This window comes from Plodia interpunctella, chromosome 4 (assembly GCF_027563975.2).
Source record: "Plodia interpunctella isolate USDA-ARS_2022_Savannah chromosome 4, ilPloInte3.2, whole genome shotgun sequence".
Lineage (NCBI taxonomy): Eukaryota > Metazoa > Arthropoda > Insecta > Lepidoptera > Pyralidae > Plodia > Plodia interpunctella.
Genome location: NC_071297.1, coordinates 5,372,122 through 5,394,681, shown reverse-complemented (window position 1 = coordinate 5,394,681; position 22,560 = coordinate 5,372,122). Strand labels below are relative to the sequence as shown.

Here is a 22,560-nt window from a genome sequence, read left to right as displayed (position 1 = left end):
TAAACGTCGCATCCGTTTCCTTGTTTTGTGTCGGCAAACAATGGCCGCCCGTTACTCCGATCACTCTCTGTAGCGGAATAAATATTAATTTCACACAAGGTTTTCTTGATCATCTTCTTTTCCGTCCCAATTTAATTCGGATGCCCTCGTACACTTGCACCAGAAAACTCTGTTCCGGGCCAATGGGTCTAGGATCCCTTTTTGTATATTGAACCACCAGATCATTCTTCATCATCGTCATCAACCTTTGCCATCCATCCTTGGTTACCCATCCTGCGTTAAAATCATACGCGCTAAAATCAAAATATCTTTGTACGATTTTTGAATCCTGTAGAATGTTTTTTAAAATGCGGAATCATTCTAAACAGGATTTTAATATTACTATTGACGCTCGAAGCCTACTCGCTTTTGGAAAGGAAAATTTAAATCTCTGAAACTATGAGAATAGAAAACAGGACAGCCGTAAATCCAATTAAAACAGGCATAAGGCAAATGGCAATATCGTGCAGTGAAAGTCTAGGTAGTTAAGGTACTTTCGCAGGCGAATACCTGACTGTAATAATGCAGTTGAGATATAGTTCTTGCGTGAGCGCTTTCTATAAAAATATAATAAGTATTTATAGTGCTTTGGAATTCTGCATTCAGTTCAAAGTCTGCTTTGGCCAAGTATATTTATAGTTTAAAAATTCTACCACTGTTCATTAATATTTTAATATAAATTTTAATATGAAAATATGTAATTTAAATAGACAACGTTATTCATAGCGTATATTTACAGAAAGTATGCGTATCTGTGTAAGAGTTCACGACAAACTCGGAATGAAAAACTGTTTTGACCCGTGTCAAAACAGTCATGGATTCCCATGACAATTCTGTTTTATAGTCACGAAACATGAGCCAAGTCATGATGACATGCATATATTCTGCTTGTTCGATAAATTATATTTTCATTTGGAGCTATTGATTCCTTCCAATCGTTATATGTAGCCAAGCTTAGATATGGATAGTTTGTGAGTGGTAGATACTGTGAAGAGCTCGATGACGCAAGAATGGTTCGTGCGTTTGACCTACGGTAGCAGCAGTTAATTCACCATCACAATGGTCGGTCATTGCATAGATGCGTGATCAAAAAAGTATTATCTCAAGCTCTCTGTGCTTCGGAATATACAACGTCAAACTGTGGTCCGGGTTATATTTGAAATCGTTAAAAGCCCTCCAATCCGCATTGGCTCGCGTGATGTTCTTATCCATCCATAAGGGCAGTGCCCGAGCCACCCACTAAAAATGAAATTAAAATGTCTGTCGACGAGATTGATGCTTTAACGCGCACCGGGATATCGCCTCACAATTCATACGATAAAAATAATAAAACTAAGTTCTTACACAAAAATACTCGTACAAGGACGCTGCAGTAATCTGTGAGCAATTAAATTAAAACACAGATAACCTTACCACGCGTCTCTTGGCGAGAACAATCTTGTACTTACTTGAAATGAAAAGATAATAATGGCATTACTAGCGACACCAATTACAGATTCGCTTTAATTAAATTCTTATTTTCTTTTTTATTTACTTTTATGACCTAGCGTCTGTCTGAAGACGAAGGGACATTTATCGAATAATACAACAAGATTGCTGTTTTATATTTTATTGATATCTAAACTTTCATAACAACGGTTTGTACTAAAATATAAATGTGTATCAAGTTAAAAGCTGTTAAATTGGTGTATCGAAATAACATTAGTTACCATAACTGGTAAATGTTAAGCAAAATGGACCTTCGTAACATGTAGATAAATAAGACACTTGTTTTGAAATCCTTGTTGCTTTTACCGGTAAGCCCTTTATATCATAATATCAAATACCATTGATATATAACTTTTCAATGAACACGTTTTAAGCTCCAATAAATGCTATAGTCTCTTATTGACGGGGTTATCATATTACTGAGTCAAAATAAATTAATTTCTCTATGCGGTTTCATTACCAGCGGAATATCCATAGGTAGTAACGGAAATGCATAGATGAATGCACATGTTCCTAACAATCACAGTGAAAGCAATGTCACTAAAGCAACATTCAGATACAGTGCAGAATGCTCTGTGCTCTACGGTGACAGATGGAATATCGCGAGTAATTGACCAATTAAAATAGTGTTAATAAATTTTGAGATTCCCTATAAGTCTAAAATATAAGAGAATATCGCCAATACTCCTTAGAAACATAAATTATAATAAATTATTAACAGTAGTATGGAATAGCTGCTGTCGTGGGCTAAGCTGCCGTTCAGTGTTTTTGCTGGATAGGGATGTTCCTATCGGTGATAGCCAGTTGTGGAAGAGGCGCCTCCACTGTGAGGACTCCATCTCGAGAGAGAGAAGACTTGATGGCCTCTGGATTGGTGCCCTTAGGCAGCAGGAACTCCCTGTTGTATTCTCTGTACACGGACTTGGTATCCGACTTCTCCTCGTGTTTCGCGTGGACCTGAAAATCGTAAAAAATTGATAAGTAACAAGTTTTTCGTTGCAATTTTAAATAAAATGTTTTTAGATTACTCCAAATCCTTAGAAGGGTAAATTGACTGCTTTCAGAAGTAATTTCTAGAATCTTTCTAAAGCAATTTCCACTTATAATTGGGTCCTAACAGCAGATACATTTACCTGGATTAACATTAAGAGATAAGAATGAATAAATTTATTTATATATCTTAACAACAGTGATCCCACGTGGGCGAAACCACAGGCGTTTAGCAATAGCAAGTGTTAATGTATAACAAAGTTCACTTCTTTGAAGAGTTTGAACGATTTGCGTGCACCGCACTGTCTTGTAGGTCTTATCTTGGCATAGTGCCGGAGATGAGATTTGAGCCAATTTTTTTTATCATACTGCTACGTAAATAAACACAGTTCATTATTTCGCGAGTGATTTATCTTCATTAGACTGTGACGAAAATGTTGATGCACTGCATGGCAATAGCGCGAAGAACAGATTTTGTTATCAACATCATTGAAGTTAATTACAACAATGACGGTATCTAGCCACTTTCGATATAATGGAAATTTTATTTTAGTACACAAAAGTGCAAGTTTCAAAGACACATTAGAAATATGCATTAGAAGAAGAAGTACTTACTTATACAAATGGAATCTATTGTGGACTTTTATTAGAAGACAATTTTTTTGCGAAGCAATTTTGATATAGGTAGTGAACATCACGTGATTAAAGGCAATGGTTAAAAGAGTTAAGGAGTGGAGTCCTCACAATAGTAAAACACCATTGTCTCGATAAGGCTGCCTTGACCAATGGAGACACAAGAACATGCCCAGGATCGAACCTCTTGGCAGAATAATTCGATTTTGCCTAACACTGGAAAAGCGATAACTATTAATCACAAAGTTTATTAATATAATGTTTAGCAAACTTACCAATAATTTGTTGTCAACTGTCTTGACCACGATCTCTTCAGGTGTGTACTGACTGACATCAAAGCGAAGTTTTAGGGATTTGCCGTCTCCCTCATCCTGGATGAGAGGTGAGTTGAGACTGTCCCAGTGACTGGGCTCAGCCAACTGTCTGCTGTCGCTGTGCTGTGACGATGTGGTAGAACTGGAGAAGCAAAAATAAACTATCAGAATTGCCAGTACAGAATAAGTTATCAATGTGAACACTGTGAACACTATGCCCTATCTAGGAATTAGTACCCATAAAGTGCATATACACTAAACCATTGTGGACAAAAATATTACGAACATGGAACAACAATATCGATCTATCGACTATACCTTTTTTATCGATCTTACAATTCTTACCTCAGGAACTCGCTTGGCATGCGCCAGTCGCTAAAAATATGTTACGCGCTTACCTAGTTCTAAGATTGTTTTATTATTTTACATAATAACCGTGTTTCGTTGAATATTTTAATATGAATGCAAATGAATTTTTACCTACCTAACGACCTTCACACTAGGTATTATTGCGACATTTACGATAGTTCAGCAGTTAGTTTTTCCCCAACGTCTTCGTCAATTATTTTAATGATTAAGTAATAAATAATTATAAATATTTCAATGCCTATACAATATTATATAGGCTAATCGCATAAATTGATCTAGCTCCAAAGTAAGTTTAAGGCTTGTATTACAGGATACTAACTCAACGATTGCATTTTGATAACATTATACCTAAGTACATAAATAAATAAACATCTAAGGTCTGGGTCTTAGATCAATCTGCAAAAGATAATTTTCCATCTTGACCTGACCGGAGATCGAACCCGGGACCAGTGTAGCAGTTCAGCATGATCAGAGCAGCAGCTATCAGAGTCGACTGACACGCGACACCCTATCATTCATTAATATATCGTTCCATTTAAATTTAATTGTGAGTGCAAGCTTCGTCGAGTCACGCGGGCTTGACAAGGCTAATTGCATTTTTCAACAAAACTGAAATTTTCTCATTTTGAAACATGCAACATTTTACATGCAAGAATACGGAAGAACTAAAAGAATATGTTCTTTCTTAAAAAAATCATAATTTGTAGTTATATAAAGGAGAAAAAAAAGGTTTTGAGAATTGAAGAACCTTACTATAACTGCATTTTATTTGAGACTGATTTCAAAAGTAAAATTACTTGCGTGGCCTCGCTCATTGTGACAATTTAAATAGTGGGTAGTTTGTGCATAGCAAATATTTCCGCTTTTGCGATTGATTATCACACAGCAGCTGATGTCATGTCCATGACTGCAGATACAAGGTCACTGTCAACAAATGAGCTCATCGATGCAAAGAGTAGGTGGACTATGAATGTAATTTGTGACCAATTGTATAGCAAATCATGTCCAATGTTAGTGCATTGAAGCAATGGAGGCTCTAGTCGGAATATCCTCAATATCAAATGCATGAATATGCCTGCCTTCTGAACACAACAAATCATGTGTGGGTCATGTGGGGCCTTCACTCAGTAGTCAATAAGGCTTAAAATTAATTTAACTATGACTTGAATAAAGTTTCTAATTCAGTCGCAGATATCTTCCAACAACCAATAAGTAAATTTTAATATGATTTGCTTGACCAATCCCATTCAATAATTTTACAGAGATTTACTACAGCTATGAATAATTTTCCCAAAGATAAAATTAAATAGATTCAAACGTCGTCGACGAAAGATTTCTTTCGACTAGTTACTACTGTTACGGTAAAATGTAGTAGCCATAACTAATTATATTAGATAATGATTGACCCCACGATTGAATCCTTTAAAATCTCTTGAACATTGTCGAATTAAGACGTAGAAAACTAAGTACGATAAATTAATATGATACCTAAGGCATGCATTGCTACGTACTAATAGTACGTGCTTACGTACTAATATTAATACTCTACTCTAGATAAGTACTCACTAATAATAATAAATACAAGTAAAAAATTTGAGTCGATTCAATAAAGAAACAAAACAGAATAGTACCTATAATAATCGAAAACATCTTTTTGGTTTTCTTATGTGTAGCAAGTGGGGTCATTGATATGAATGGAGAACCCCCGAAATTACACCACAAATTTTAGAGCGGGGTAGTGATGGATAGAGTGATCGTGTAACTGTAAAGTGGGGTGGGGTTCCAGCGAAGCTCCCTAAGAAACGTTGTACACTGCGTAGTAAGACTTCCTAATTTTACCCCTATGTTTTACCCACAAAAATTTATAAACTATTGTGTTTCGAAAACTTAATAAGTACTTAATTATTAAGTACTCAAACTTGTTATTATAGTCAAAATAAAATAATAAATTTCATACGATCAATATTTTTTGACGCAAAGGTTCTGTATTGGTCTGAATCAAAGGCTGCTTATGAACCATATAAAATGACCAAATATAAATGGCTGGTGACTGTTATGGACTGTTGACTATTTCTACAGTTTGTATGCTATTATATTGCCATTACATCAACACATATTAATTTGTTGACCAGCATGTTTCTAATATGAACTTATCTGAAGCTTATATTTGTAGTAAAAGAGAGGTCATTACTCCGATCATAGTCTGTTCGCTAAGAAATCTTAAATTATATATAATTTTAGAAAGTTTAGAGAGATTTCGTGCTATTTAGGTATTTAATGCTAATAAAATATGCATCCGTTTAAGGCGCTGCTTATTATGAAATAGGCGTAGGAATAATAAAATCTAACGATAACTTATTAGGACACAATCCTAATCCTAACTAATATTATAAATGCGAAAGTAAGTTTGTTTGTTACCACTTCACGCTTTATCTACTCAACCAATCCTCTTAAAATTGCATACATGTAGTGTGAAGTACGGAGAAGGACAATAAATGTTCCTGTGGAAAAATCTCGCGGGCGAAGGCGCGGGAATAAGTTAGTCTTACATAAAATAAAATCTACTAATATACGTAAGTAGGTAGCTATTTACGATTACGACTCTAGCTAAAGATAAATTATAGATAATAAATACTTAGTACCCAAATGTTACAAATAGAACTTATACTTAATTAGTTACATGCAAAAGAAAGTTATAACTATAAAAGACACTACACAGTGATTAGTAAGTAGTTCGTACATAGGTGGTTATATGTTTGGGATAGGTACAATATGGAATTTACCTTTCCGATGACTTGGTTACTCCTCCGGAAGAAACAGATTCGAAATTGTAAGACATGCAAAAGGCAATATTTTTGTTAGTTTTAATTGCTCAAATATTATGTTTTATGAAACATAACTGGATGAGTTTGTGTAGTAGGTAGTCCATTCATCAATATCTGTTAATATGTACTATTATTGATTAGAAGTTGTCGCCACACAACGGTTTTTAAGTCTATATTTGGGTAGGTGGCATATGGGTATAGATATTATGTTCCTATAGATATAATGTTCATAAAAGATACCTATAGATATAATGTTCATAAAAGGCAGAGAGAACCTGCAATTTTATCTAATATTATATATCTAAGTAGGAAAAATCATTATATTAGCATTTAGCGTGTAAAATAGATACTTTATCAAGCTTTGATTTAAGAACAATAAACACTAACCGCTCTGTTAAATGTTCTAATATTACAGACAGTATACTGTATAATAATATTATTCATGCAAACAGATGACGTCAATGGCGGCTGTATACATTCTCGTAACATGGGCATATAAGTATATAATCGGTTACATGCTATGACCAAATATGCACTCGATCCAACTATCAACCCACATCGAATAATTGTAGCATACCTGCTTACAAGAGTATGGGCGGACCAGTCACCACGTGCCCACACATGAATGTGAACAAGTGACCAAAAATATGAGATGACGGCATTCAAAAATTTTATATTTGTGTTTAGGTATGTACATAACAAATGTTAACTTTGACTGGCGCCCAGTCAGTTAGTGTTCATATTGCCAAGTATTTGCATACTTCTGATACTGGGTTACAATTAAAACTGCGTCATGACTTCTGGTAGCTGAAACACCAGTGCGCTCCAAATAGGTCATGTATTCGTGCCATAAACATAATTCAGCGTATTCACGCGTTACTTCAGCGCCGACGACAACGTGATAAAACAATCGTAAACCGGTTTCGCAAAGGTGTTCTAAAAGTGCATATGTACATACATATTAGGTACAATGGTATTGGGACAAAAACCAACTCCAAGGTTATCCAATAACAACGTAATTTCGAGAGAAGAGGACGCATGGGGCGGGCGGTGTACATCGTATTTGCGAACATTGCGTAACTGGTGTGAACACATTACATTGTGTTTACCATTTCACGCATTCCTGCGTTTTAGCAACAAAATGTAGCCGTTGAGAACTGGCGCTGCTGGCGCTATTTCTATTTATGACATCATCCCGCGTCGGGCTTACGTATCGCTGCACGCTTTAAATGGACGGAGAGAGATGTCTGCAGTTGGTGCCGTTCCGCGGAATGATCCCGAATAATGCCTTTTGAATTAAAAGTTTCATGGTATCGTCTCACTGAGGCCGTCCAAGGTGGGCGACTTTCTTGCGAAACCCCCAAACTGATTAATTCAAGATTCCCTTTTAGGTAAACAGGGCAGGCAGCGTAACTGTTGCGTTCAGAATAATAATGCAACATATTCTACCTACCGGCAGATTGAACTATAAGGCGACCAGGTTTAACACCCACTTGAATTTCTAAAAAACCGGATACGATCCTACGCGCGATTGACAAAATTTTCACTTGATATTTAGCTATACCTAGCCTAATTTCCAAGTGAATTTCTTATAAGTTCTGTCAGTATTGTTATAAATTTAAGGCCGAATGATGTTGCGAATTGAAAATTTAAGTACGTTACATTATGTTGCAACCTACAATTTAAAATAAATAAATACCTTGTTGTGCTCTTGAAGAAATTGTTGCTTTCTCTGTTCATAAGTTCTGATCTGAATTTGCTCATTTCTTCTTCCATCTTTCTCATTTCAGCGTCGAATCTCTCCCTGATGCTTGAGAATTCGGTATCGATGACAGAAAAGTCGCCTAATTTGATGGGGATATTTCTCTTGAGACCACTGTCAGCCATTTTCACGTGTATTGCTGAAGAAACTTGTAACAACTAAGTAAACACTGACGGAGTTGTTTCTTGTGTAAACACAGTTCACAGAGACGATACGCACTGTACGGTAGACAAGGCAGCACTGATCATTAGCCGTCGACTCGGTGCCAGGGGGCTTGCGCAGTGTTTTAAATAGCCTCACATTCGAACGCTGCCTCAGGTCTGTCGGCGTCACTCGGCCCACACTTTGCTTCTCGCTCATTCCAAGTCTGCCTACTCCATGGTAAGGTACTTCTGATGTATGGCGGTTACAACATCGCGTACTTTAATTGATGAATCATTCCAACTGGGTCTGTCTTTTTCTTCATATGGTAAACTACTTCGTCCTAAACCCGAGCGCATTATTCATTGTGTTATTTTTGCTGGGTGTATTCATTTGTCATTTTTCGGATGACTAGCATGTAATTCAATGCGGAGACATCTGTGTGTGTTTTTAAGTACCTAACACGATTCATGAAATGTCACTACTCACAAGAAAATCGAGGTGGTCGCCTTGGCCTTATGACGATAAAACGTGCTAAAAATATTGTTTGTCTCGCCATCTTCTAGTTATTTGTATATCATATTGTTATTATTTCAATAGAAACTACCCACAAGGCCACTTCTGAATCACTAATTATTTTGAAAGGTCATGCTAAAGGCAGAACGTCTGTCAGAAAGTAATGTCTGTAAAGGCAGAACCACACTCTCGTTAATTAAATATGTAACATTTCGAGATTCGTAGGATATAGGTAGGCACGATACTCAGAATACAGAAACATAAGATACCTACGCTAGATATTAGGTACTTACTTATTGACATCTTATTGGCTTTCGTGTATGAAAATTAGTTAAAACTTCTATAAGGAATTTCCTACCATATACTTCCGGAGGGTTAGGCCGAAGCAAAAATGGGTGTCTACTATTTGTAATTTGTGAATGCAATACTGAATGCATACCTAAGTAGCATAACTATTGAAAACTAAAGACAAGTAAAAAGTTTTATCGCTCATTATCTAAAACGAATTAGGTACTTACCTACTGTTGTAAAAATGGTTCATTTAATATTGACACAAAAAAGAGAGGATAAGAAAATGGTAAGATATAACAAATTGGACGTCGTCGTTAGTAGGTACATAAATAGGTATATAACTATAAGTTTTAGGTCATCATTTTTATGTAGACTATTATATGAAATCCATGAAGACAAAGAGAAAAAAAAATATAGTCACTGTAGGTACTTATTTAAATAGATAACAATAGCTAAAGCGATAGTGTCTAATATAAGGAAAGATAAATAAAGCTTGTGTTGCTACCAGGAAGCTTTCAAGCTTTTACCCTACATTAGTCAACGTCGAACGTTCTTACAGGAAACGATGAGGCAGGAAAGCGAAAACTAGTTATTTATAGAAGCGTTAAAGTTTAACGTTGTGGATATACTTAGTCTATAGTTGTGGATATAGTTATCTGTCCAGTTTCAGGAAATTTCATTATTTTAGGGAAGGTAGGTAAACTGCAAAAGCTTTTTCCTAGGTATGTCATAGATGAACTAGGTAAGTAGCATCGGGCAAGCAAGAATAATTTTGTTAAATAGGTATGCATCACACGACCGTAAAAAAACCTAGGTATAGGTATGTATCATATCTACCGATGCAAAATCACTAGAAGATTATAGGTAGACACCTGAATATGTAGATATAAATTCCAAAAAGGTAAATTAATACATATACTTACATACCTATTGTAATTTGTACTTAATTGATGATCAGGTTTCTACCTAAAGTACCTACCTACCTGCCTAGTTTGGTAGAACATTGTTAATTGGTATACCTACCTTCTAACCTATATCTTATTACTAGCCATGCGTAAATCGCTTAATTAGGTCCTAAATAGTTCTGTACCTGCATAAATTTATTTACAATAGTAGTCAAAATACTATTTCGACTAAATAAATTTATTTTAAGAATAATCCTATTTTTTACATATTTATAAAATGTTTCATTATGAGAAACTATGATAGCCACAGTTTGATAGAAAGCCCACGGCTTCCATTTTGCTTGGCTTTCCACGGAATCGGGAAGGAATGTTGATGAAAGCGATAAAGCTGAGGTCGTTCACATCCCGCCGTGATGGGAAGCGTGCCTCACAATGGAAATGAGATAAGCGACATCTACTCCACTTTTTATAAACCCTCTCACAAAAAATACTTAAATTGACAGTGCTGAATTATTAAGATAAAAATATTGATTAAATTTTAATCAGACTTGTCTGCGGATAGGTGGACGACCATCATAACTCGTAAATAGGAATAGGAATGACGTAACTGTTTATTTTAGATGTAAGTTTTTGTTATGGTTTACATAATTTATTTATTTATTTACACTACAAGTTATGATAGGTGTGCATTTATTAGGTACCTAGGTATCTGCATACGGCACGGTATTCGCATACGGCTGCCCTAGTGGTGGTCTGAAACTTAGCACTAACTGTTAATGCATATATTCAAAATAATCTGAAATGTTATAAAAAGATGTTTTCAGTGGGTATCTTCCTGACATACATACCTAAGTATAATATTCTGCGAGTTCGGTTTAAATTTGCCGGTTAGTGTAATGAAGTGTGACGAGACGGCCGCGACAAAGGATCATGGACGCGGATGCTGCTGGTCGATTAGCGCCGGGCTGCCTTCTAACAACCAGAGCGAAACGTTGCAGTGGGCTGCCTTCCCCCTCTCCTGTATAAAGTTTCATTTCATTCGATATGCTTATCAAAAAGATCCCACGTATCATGGAATCCGCGTAGTTCTCCATGACTAAACAACAATTTATCATGGTTCACACTATCTACAAAATCTGTACAGTTAGCTACAAAACTTTAAAAAAAGGTCCTTACATTTTTGAAAACTACTTACCTGAGTATGTTTTTAAGATTATTTTAGTAATTAGGTTAGGCGAATGCACTGATTTTGAGATGTTCGTACTTTGTTACTCAATCATGCCTCAACCGCTAAACGGATAAGGTACAATACAAATTATATTCTGTGGAGCCCCAGGGCGTAGTTAATCATATAAATGTAAATGTACCTTATATGACTGCTTACTTCACTTTATCCAAGCATATTATGGTGATCGTTTCTTTGGTATGTATCAATATAGTTTACAAAACCAGTATGGCGTGTAAACAGAAATGGGTCGCACGCAACCAATTATATAGATACCTACCTTCTCGTAGGTACATACAACACACGAAGAAAGTGGAACAAGGTAACATGAAAATATGGTACGTATGTTTATCTACTTCTACTAATTACCTGTGTTTGCCTGGAGATCCGATGATTAGGTAGGTAGGTAACTGCTTATTTTAGCCGATTACCCATCATAAGCATTAAATCAATTTTTGTGACTAGCATGAACCCTGAATAAATGACGGCTTACCACAACACACTTCGTAAAAAAACTAATCTTGCAAAAAATAAATCTTACTAAAAATCACACTTCGGTCGGAATATGTTATGGAATAGATATTGCAACGATGGCATAGGGAAACGAGACCTTGCGTCGGAACAATTTATCTGATAGGTGTACCTATATAATGATGGGAACTTCAAGAGTGTTTACTTACAGATTTTCTCAGGCACCTACCTGGATTTTAATCGACGAAAAGAATAATTGGTAGGTACTTACTCAATAATAGCCTCCTGTGTCATCGTACGATGCAACTGAGGTCCGCAGGTCCGCAACTTGGCCAACTGATGGGCAACAATAGCATTCCCAAGGAGATTTGACGTCAGCCAGGCGGCCAGTAGTAAAATCTTCAAATTTTAAGGATTCCTTTTTTACGCGGAATCCGGGCTTCACAAACCAAGAATAAGCGAAGGCTATATGGGGGATGTTTTTTATAATTATCATAGATAAAAGAAATATCGTATCATCGTGTGCATTTTTTTGCTGGTTTAACCTTAGAATAGAGAAAAATAAGTATTATAGTAACCTAGTTATTGCCTCCGAATTTCAAGGTCTAAAGCACGTTAAAGCTAGGTTATTCCCGTTAAACGCATATAAAAATAACACAAAATTCACAATAAGCAGGTTAGTACCAAAAACTATTACTATTACCCACTGCGCCAATGGGAGCTCTTGATTAATTGCGTCTTCCGCCATTCATATAAATCCACTCCAAATAAGGCAAGATGAAGATTGGATACGACTATGTAGATATGAGTAATCTGATTTGCAAATAAGCCGCACAGACCTGCCTTATAAAGTTGTATGGAAATGAGTAGGTGTCACCAGCGTGTCCCGTTTATGACAAACTACCTTTTGCCTGCGGCTTCGCTTGCATGAATTTGTCGCGAATGCACATGATTTTCATATCAACTTTCACCCCCCATTAGTCACTTGGGGGTTGATTAAAAACTATTCCACCTACAGACAGAAAGATTAGTGTACTTGTTAACCTGCTTGGATATTTATACCATGGTAATTAGGGCAAATTCGTAATGAATTTGGGTGATGTATTGTTGTTTTTTTTGCATTTATATATGATTATATATATATATATTGTTTTTATTGCCTGTCAAATGCAAAAAAAAAACAATCACAGTAAATGGTATCTTAGGTACATGCAGTTTTATCTTGAAAAACGAATTGATAAACCAGCCACTACTTTAAGACCATGATAAGGCTGAGTCAATATTGGAACAATAGAAGAACATTGCTGAAGAATACATACATTTATTTTTCTTATACAATTATAAAACAACTAAGATTAATGTAGTATAGCATACATTTCTTTAAGTAAACTGACATTATTGTGATAATATCAGTTGATACTTAAATTAACCATTCTTATTTTAATTTCTAGTGGCAATGTGGTACAGAAATTATGACACTGAATTGATTGGTCCCTCTGGTGAAAAAAGGATAAAATATCTACAATGTAATGTTTAGCAATAATTTTGAACTGAGTTAGCACTATAAATGCAAATCACAATTAGCTCAAAAAACAGTACTGCATTATATAGTTAGGCTAACATAGTTCAATAAGATTAAAATCTATTCTAGCAAATAAGCTAAGGAATGCAGCAGGTAGTCACTGATGAACTGATTTTTTAAAGTGTCCATGTTTGTATAAACAAGTCAAGTACCTGAACATCATAACTCCTGACTGCATTAGCCACTATTTGTGCAATACCCATAACAAATTAAGTAAATAATATTTACTGATATATGGTGGCAAACTCATAACAACAAATTGAATAAATTGTGCCAATCAAAGTCTAATTACAACATAAATAACTTAGCATTAAATAATAGACGAAAATAAGATTATGAAAAAGCAATTAAGAATGAGGAATCGTTGCTTGCCAGTTTATTTCTATGCGATAGTTTTTATGTTTTTCACATTTAATTTATTATTGGCACAACAATAATACCTTAGTAGTATTTAATTAATGTACATACAGCAAATCAAAAATAATATTCAAGAAAAGTTATTTTAGTATAAAAGCTCCCTTTTCCTTAAAATGCTGGTAATACAAATACTATAAATTTAGGCATAACCATGAATAAGCTCACAATGTTTTAGCAATAAATTTTAAATACTACTTTATCACAAGGTAATTCTGTACAAAGTTAGCCATTTTAATTAAGTAGTAGGTATTTTTAACACCAACACAAAACATGTCTCATAAAGTAACATTCATGATAATTAACATTTAATATTATTCACAAAAATATTTTATCTTTTTGTTACAGTTGATAATATCAACTACATAACTTGTGCTAGTTATTTATACTGATATAGCAACAATTAATAAAATGTAAAAGATTTGTAGATGAATATCAAACACACTAAAGTAGATTAAATATTAATGCAGAAATATGACTTTGTGCATTATTGTAAAGTTTTGAGTAAAAAATATTTTAGTATTTAGTTCTCAGTCATATTTTGGTCTAAGTTTTGTAATATACTTATTAGAGAATACAATTTCAAAATTGTGTGTCCTAACTCGAACATCATGGAAATAATGCCATTTCTCTAATTTCTGTTTTTGTCCTTGTGGAGTTATCGTCCAGTGTTAGCAGCAGGAGCCTCGGTTACCGGGGCAGCGTTTGCATTGCTGTTGCTGCCCGAGCCACTAATAGCCCACACAATAATAATGATAAGAACAATTCCACCTATAGCACCAATTATCAGCATCATCTTGAAATTCTGCCACCACATTTTCTTTTTCAATTTTCCAGCCTGTTGCTCGAACTGTGCTGCTCCATGCTGCAAAGCATCTGCTCGGTTATCGAGATCGGACAACTTTTGGTCTCTTTCCAAAACTTTCTCGACGTTGACACGCATTATGCCTACAACTTCATCCACTTGGGCTTGTGTTTGTGCAAGGCGTTTATCGCTCACTCTTGGCGCAGAACTTCCACTTTGATCTTCCATTTTTGCGACCACAAATTAATTTTCGTAACAAGCTTGAAACCTTTTAAACATACGCTAAATACTATGATTGTGAACAACAATGGCGAATAGTTTTTTTCGTATGACACATCAATGACGTCACTCACACAATTACATTTCAGTGTTGCTAGTAAAGTTTATTAAAAGAGCCTATTTCGTGGATTTAGTAAGTACTTCATAGTACAGTCAACAGCACATCAAGTTACCCTGCATGAATCTCTATGCGCGGTAATAGCACCGACTTTGCAATAAATTTGGGTAGGTTGATGTGCTGTTGACTGTACCTACTAATTCCATGGCCTATTTACAATGATCTTATTATAGATTTAGAAAACTCGGCGCGCGGCCCCGTCGCTTATCATTCGTTTCGTCATCGTCGCCGCCATGCTATGGCGCGGTAAAATGTAGATGTATTAAACAACTTATTTAAACAACGAAGAGTGAGCCTCATCCAACATTCAAAGTGAATGTTGGATCTTCAAAGATTTAGAAAAGGCCCCGTCTAAATCCATGGTCTGTTCACAGATATTCAAGATGTGAACAGTACCTAATGTTCTTATATAATCTGTGGGCCAGTCCCGGGTTCGTTCAGGTAAAATCATTGGGTAAAATTTCGTCTTGTCGGTGCCCAATTTCAATATCAATCGGCCCCATATATATATAAGAACAGTGATGGGCCCAGAAGGTACCTTCTTTATTTTATTTCATCCATCCATCATAGTCTCTGGTATTTACGGCTGTATGGGTTTAGATCCCTTTCCTTATCCTTTTTTTTTTGTTTCGTTATATTACCTAACCATTGGTTGGATAAATAAACGAAACCAAAAAAAAAGTCTCTGGTTTTGTGCTCGTGTTGCGAGGGTTGTGTGTGTGAATTTTCAGGCCGGTTTACTTAGAAAAGCGCATATATCTAAAGAATATCACAATGGTGTGTAAAATTGTATATTTTTTTCAGTAAAACATCTTTTCTACAGGCAATTCCAAGCCTTTGTATTATATTTATGTCACGATTATAGAAAATGTAAACTGGTGTTCATCTTGCACGTGTGTCATTATTACTAATTTTTGATAAAATTACTTGTTAGGTGTCCCTGAATCCCATCAGAATTTTAAAACATGAAGCCGAAGAAGAAAAAGCAGAGGTGGCTCGAATGTCGAGCTTCATTGGAGCAATAGCCATAGGTGACTTGGTGAAGAGTACATTAGGTCCCAAAGGAATGGACAAAATTTTGGTTTCTTGCGGAAGGAACTCTGGTCAGGTAATTTTATTACACCTTAAGTCTAGGTATGACTGACTACTTGCTTGTCATGAACTTTACATAAGATCAAACAGTTTGATTTTGTCCAGTTGGTTTTTTAATGCAATAATGCACATTGCACATTGTACTGGTATTTTCAGGTTGAGGTTACTAATGACGGTGCAACTATATTGAAGTCAATTGGAGTTGATAATCCAGCAGCCAAAATCCTAGTTGATATGTCAAAAGTTCAGGATGATGAGGTTGGTGATGGCACCACTTCGGTAACAGTGTTAGGTAAGATAGATAATATGTATCATACAAACGGTTAGAGAATTAGAGATCCAAGTTGTAACACACTACTTGTTTTTAAAAATAATTATTGCAGGCTTGAATGAGTTATCTGAGGCAATAAATGATTTTGTTAACTTTTGAACTCCCTTTTTTCAGCTGCTGAGTTACTCCGTGAAGCTGAGAAGCTTATTGAACAGAAACTTCATCCACAAACAATCATAGCTGGTTGGCGCATTGCAGTGGATGCTGCTAAACAAGCTTTATCTAATGCTAGTTTTGATCATGAGAAGAACTTTAATGAGGCTTCACTTAGAGCAGACCTGGAGAATATTGCACGCACAACATTGAGTTCCAAGATTTTGTCGAACCACAAAGAGTAAGTTCTGTTAAAGTATTTTAACCATTTGATAACATGTCCCACTGCTGGGTAAAAGTCTCCCCCTTATTTTTCCACCTGTTTTCATCCAAAGCAAAGTCTGGCCTTTCTATCAAAAATTAGTTTAGGTCATGTTACAAAATTGAAATATTGGGATTTACATATAACACTTTATTTAAAAACTATTATGATATGTTCAGGTACACCTTGGTACAAAGGTCTTCTGCATTGGTAAAGGTACCAAGTACCAAGGTACCAAGTACCAGAAATAGATGAGAGTAAGGACTCTCATCTATTTCTGGTGCCAAACAGCAGTGCTTGCATTACAGTTTGAAGGGTAACAGAGGCAATTTGTGGCCAAAAGATCCTAGACCACATAATAAGCAATGCACATATAACACTTTGTGTTGCAGTTATTGATAGGTTATGGTGATAACTTACCATAAGGTTGGCCTTAGTGCCCTCTTGGTAATATAAAAAATACCAAGTGCGTTTTTATTGGCTACAAATATAATTCATTTCTATTTCATTACACTGGAAGAATTAACTATTCAATAACAGATTCTTGTCACAGATTCAATGTCAATGTATAGAAATTGTGATTCATATTGGTTGATCTGAGTGCAGTTTTATGATAGTTTTTAAATTTTATAATTACAGACATTTCACCAAGTTGGCTGTAGATGCTGTGCTTCGCCTCAAAGGTTCTGGCAACCTCAAAGCCATTCAAATCATCAAGATTTCTGGTGGAGTTTTGGAAGAGTCATTCCTGGATGAAGGTTTCCTTTTAAATAAAAAGGTATGCTAACTAATTTATATGTGTCTGGTTTCGCCCGCGTTTATTTCGTGTGTCCACTCGTAATTTATTATTGTCAATATTTTGGGTTCTAATAATGTATTGCAATGAAATATATACCGACAGACGAACAAACATACAGACAGACAAAAATTATTTAAAAAGGTAGTTTTGGCTTCTATTACCCGTCCCATACAGACCCCACATAATTGTTTTCCTTATCATTTTATTGACTGTACAGACAAAGCCCAAACATAACAACAGAATGATAACTTGTTAACATTTTATTTCTGGTATATGCTTTGGCAATTTTGTAGTGTTAATATAACAAGTTAATTCTAGGTTGGTGTGCATCAACCAAAACGGATTGAGAATGCAAATATTCTCATAGCTAACACTCCAATGGACACGGACAAGATTAAAGTGTTTGGTTCTACCATCAAAGTTGATTCTATGGCAAAGATTGCTGAATTAGAGGTTGCAGAAAAGGAAAAGATGAAAGACAAAGTTAACAAAATTCTGGCTCACAAATGTAATGTGTTCATCAACAGGTTTGTACCTATTTGCTATTTAGATCACTAACGACATCCTAAAGATTCACCCCCATGCGCATATTCTGTCGCCATAAGCAAGAGGGGTATATCCAGTTTTTAGAGGTATTTATAAATTCATTATCAGTGTAAAAGACATGGGAGACATGCCATTATTTTTTAAGTTTAGTTATTTTCTAGTTTACTTATTTATTTAAACATTGCACAAAAATATTTGTAAACGACAATAGGCGGACTCAATGCTAGATGCTTTACCTAAGAATAAAGTCATGAGTTTTTTGATCAAAACTTACAGGCAATTGATTTACAACTACCCAGAGCAACTGTTTGCTGATGCGGGCGTGATGGCGATCGAGCATGCTGACTTCGAAGGCATTGAGCGTCTGGCCCTGGTCACTGGTGGAGAAATTGTGTCCACCTTTGATTCCCCAGACAAAGTTAAACTTGGACATTGCAAACTTATTGAGCAGGTAAATTTAATTCACTCATTTAATTGTTATGTCATTAAATGCTAAGTAATACGAAAATTAGAGAAATTTAATTAAAAAACATTGTCTTCTATGTCGTGTCAATCAAACAAATATTTGAAATTTGAAAATTGGTTTTTGTAAATATTCAAATGTAATGAGTAGCATCAAAAAACTGACAATGTTTAAGTTGTTGTTGGCCTGACTGTGGTTATTTCTCGTTAGGCAATATATGTATGTGTGAGATCGCTCCATAACCTCATGTGTCATACGAGGCGACTAATGATATGAGGCCTCGAGGCAACAGTAGTATTGTCAAAGAAGCCGCTCATAAATCAAAAGTTAAAGGTATAACTACGTGGCTCAATCTGACTAAACTCATACAGAGTGTTCAGATTGGGCCTGGCATCCTATGAGGTCGAGGTCGATAGCTCTTTGTCCCTCTGCCAGGTGTTGATCGGCGAGGAGTGCCTGATAAGGTTCTCGGGCGTGGAGCTGGGCGCGGCGTGCACGGTGGTGGTGCGCGGCGCCACGCAGCAGGTCATCGACGAGGCCGAGCGCTCGCTGCACGACGCGCTTTGTGTTCTGGCCGCCACCGTTAAAGAGCCCAAGGTCATTTATGGAGGAGGTGAGCGCTACTTCGTTTTCTACTTATATAAACTACAATAGCATACAGATAACATCAACGGCATATAAGCAACAGATAGTTCTATATAAATAAAATACTTTAACACATACTTCTTTTATTGGCTGGAAGAAATCGTTAGAGATAGATCTCGCTCTATTCATTTTTATGTTATATATGTATTTTAATAAATAAAATGTATTATTTTGATCTATGTATACTTCAGGTGCAAGTGAAATGCTAATGGCGGAAGCGGTGTCGCGCGTGGCGGCGCGGACCCCGGGCAAGGAGGCCGCCGCGGCCGAGGCCTTCGCCACCGCGCTGCGGCGGCTGCCCTCGGCCGTGGCCGACAACGCCGGCTACGACAGCGCCGAGCTCATCGCCAGGTTGAGGGCCAGTCATGCGCAGGGGGAGAATACAATGGGGCTTGGTCAGTATTAACATTTTAATAATTTAAAGTTATGTCATCAGCTTAGTCACAGTACTTTTAAGTTAAATCTTTATTATCTGGGTCCTACCTGACTTAATGAGCATGACATGATATAGATAACAAGTAGAATACAATCATTGGTTTCTGGTAAAGGATAATAGTGTTAAATGTGTGTAGTGTATATAGACAATTAAATTATCTTAATTGTCCATGTGCATAATTTACCTTCAGTTTGCCTTTCTATAGAATTAACATAATTTTCATTATGGAAATGAAAATTCTGTTCACCAACCCGGTTTTACACAAACTTTCATTGTGACACACAACAACTTGCAGACATGGAGAATGGACGCGTGGGCGACATGAAGAAGCTGGGCATCACGGAGTCGTACGTGGTGAAGCGGCAGGTGCTGGTGTCGGCGGCCGAGGCGGCCGAGATGATCCTGCGCGTCGACAACATCCTCAAGTCGGCGCCGCGTCGCCGCGGGCCCGACCGCCGCCCCTGCTAGGTGCTAGCCGCCGACCGACGGCGGAGTGCGGGTTTGCATTTCCCTTCTCACCGCCCAATCGATTCGAAGTGACACGCAGCGAACCGATCACATTGCAGTCTGGTTGTCGTCGTGTCACAATAGCCTACTGTGATTGGTTAGCGTCTCGCTGCGAATCGACAAGTGAGATTTAAATAGCAAAGTCACACTACGCACACAGATCCAAGGGCTACACTAGCGCCGCGCACACTAGCGCCGCCATCACATTTTTATCAAATAATATATCGCGGCACATTCGCTGAACTTTGGCGGATTAGGCATACATTGCTGGTTTTTCATTGAAAACTACACTTTCTAATAATAGTGTGTAGTATAATTTGCTGTACCACTTTTTTAGTTTTAGCTAATAAATAAAATTGATAAAAATATGATCGTGACACTAGTATGCGACTAGGTAAGGCCTTAGACTAACTTTCATTGTGATACTAGTCGCACAGAAAGTTTCGTGACTGTTAATTTTGTCAAAATTATCATGTTAAAAAGTAAAACTTATCAGTTTTTTTGACGAGAATCTTGTCACGAAACTTATTCGTGTCACAAGCTTCGTAATGAAAGTTAGCCGTTTGCTATTCTAGTGAAAATCGTTTATAACCATCGTGAGAAAACATCGAAAACGGAACATTTGTACCAAAATCTAAACGGACATTTGTCGCTTAGATTCCAGAATCTACTCTCTTCTATAGGGCTACAAAAAAAGGGATGCATACATTTTCTATCTTCCTGTTTATGTTGCAACATAACTGCATCCCTTACTGCGCGATAGATACCATACTTGATAATTCAAAAAAAATTACACAAAAGGACAAGTCCTTTATGGTACGCGGTACTAAAATAATTCTGTTAGTTATGTAATCACTACATTAATAAACGGTTTTATTAGAATGCTCTACAACTGCTCCCATTTCACTAGAGATATCAGTTTTGTATATTGCTGAATTTCTTAGTGAAATAAAGTCTTAAAAATCAAGTTCGAACACTTCTGCATTTTTGTTACTTCTCGAAATTTTGTAGTAATACGTCTAAAAATGGTCACTGCCTAATTAGATCATAAAACACAGTTACTACTAAGTATTTACACTGGATAACAAAACTATCACACTGCAGGTTAGTGAGGATACAAGTAAATTAGAGTAAAACATTGAGAACTGATTGTGTTCGAGCTTGGAACTTGCTTTTGAACGGATGTTACAGCAATAGGCCTTATACTATATTTGTAACACATTCAATTCGTTATATTTTAAAAAAATAGGATTAATATTTGAAGTCTGTGAACAATTAATTTCCGTTGCAGTGAACTAAAGCTTTACACGTTATTTTTAAACAAGTTGTCACAGTTTTATTTTGCTATTCACAATATTTTCATACTTATAGTATATTGCTAGCAAATGCCAACCATGTGACGTATTTCCTTCATTAATTAGCTTTTAGTTTGATTGGCAAATGGTGCCTTGATGTATTAACATAATTTAAAATAAAATTACAATTTAACAATATCGTTGTTTTATTTTATTTTTCTTGCGTACAAAATATTTTTTCTCTAAGTGGCTGTTAAAAAAATATTAAGTTTAATGGAAAACAATCTCGAATAATCGGTGCCGGTAGTGTGCGTTGAAATGAGGTGTTGTCCCAAAATATTGTAAATGAACTTCAGTAAAATAATCAAGTGCGAGTTGGACTCATACCTAGAATACGCTCCCGACGAGAGAACGCATGATTTGAGGTAAAACAATGCTTTAAACTATTATATGTTTCTGTTTATGTCTGTATACCACAAAGAGTTGTACACACGAGTTATTCCCGCTCGTCACCGAAGTACATAGTAATTGTTTCATCTCGTCCAAGCTCAGAATCTCATGAAGAAAGATGTATCAATGCTAGGTGAGAACATTTCTCTAGAGTTATCTTCAGACACACATCAAATTTAAATTTTATCATAGTTTTGGTAAGTTTTAATTTACACAAACAGGTTTATGGTAAATATATAATGTACCTACATATTTTTGACTACTAAGTAGGTAGGTCATACATAACAATTGTGTCGTATTACTCGATTGCCTAAACATTTAAAAATAAATATGAAATAAAAATAGTTCAGTTATAAATAGTCATTTGTATCTTAATAAATAATCTATAAAAGTTTTACTTCTTTCTTAAAACGAGACTATCTCCTTCAGATATCTTGAAATGTACATAATAAATTACTACATAATGCGTGTATG

At 36.0% G+C, this 22,560-nt stretch overlaps 3 protein-coding genes across 4 annotated transcripts; 1 reads left to right on the top strand and 2 right to left on the bottom strand.

The window, feature by feature from the left end:
• Positions 1–1,632: 1,632 nt before the first annotated feature.
• LOC128669347 (uncharacterized protein) lies at positions 1,633–8,982 on the bottom strand. Of its 2 annotated transcripts, XM_053744109.2 has the most exons (4): positions 8,358–8,982; positions 6,617–6,670; positions 3,426–3,606; positions 1,633–2,484 (listed from the first exon to the last, which is right to left on the bottom strand). In XM_053744109.2, the coding sequence occupies exons 1-4, from the start codon at positions 8,543–8,545 to the stop codon at positions 2,287–2,289; spliced, it is 621 nt and encodes a 206-aa protein (XP_053600084.1). In that variant the 5' UTR covers positions 8,546–8,982; the 3' UTR covers positions 1,633–2,286. The 2 variants fall into 2 exon arrangements, with proteins under 2 accessions (XP_053600084.1, XP_053600085.1); XM_053744110.1 differs by lacking the exon at positions 6,617–6,670 and having other exon boundaries at positions 8,358–8,963.
• A 5,641-nt stretch (positions 8,983–14,623) lies between these two features.
• LOC128669422 (synaptobrevin-1-like) lies at positions 14,624–14,998 on the bottom strand. The gene has a single exon (XM_064435929.1). It carries the CDS (start codon positions 14,996–14,998, stop codon positions 14,624–14,626), a length of 375 nt encoding a protein of 124 aa, XP_064291999.1.
• Positions 14,999–15,791: 793 nt separating this feature from the next.
• Positions 15,792–21,832, top strand: CCT2 (Chaperonin containing TCP1 subunit 2). Its single transcript, XM_053744186.1, has 10 exons — positions 15,792–15,944; positions 16,102–16,275; positions 16,416–16,551; positions 16,705–16,924; positions 17,585–17,723; positions 18,063–18,271; positions 18,567–18,741; positions 19,189–19,366; positions 19,590–19,793; positions 20,130–21,832. Exons 1-10 carry the CDS (start codon positions 15,942–15,944, stop codon positions 20,300–20,302), a joined length of 1,611 nt encoding a protein of 536 aa, XP_053600161.1. The 5' UTR covers positions 15,792–15,941; the 3' UTR covers positions 20,303–21,832.
• Positions 21,833–22,560: the final 728 nt, after the last annotated feature.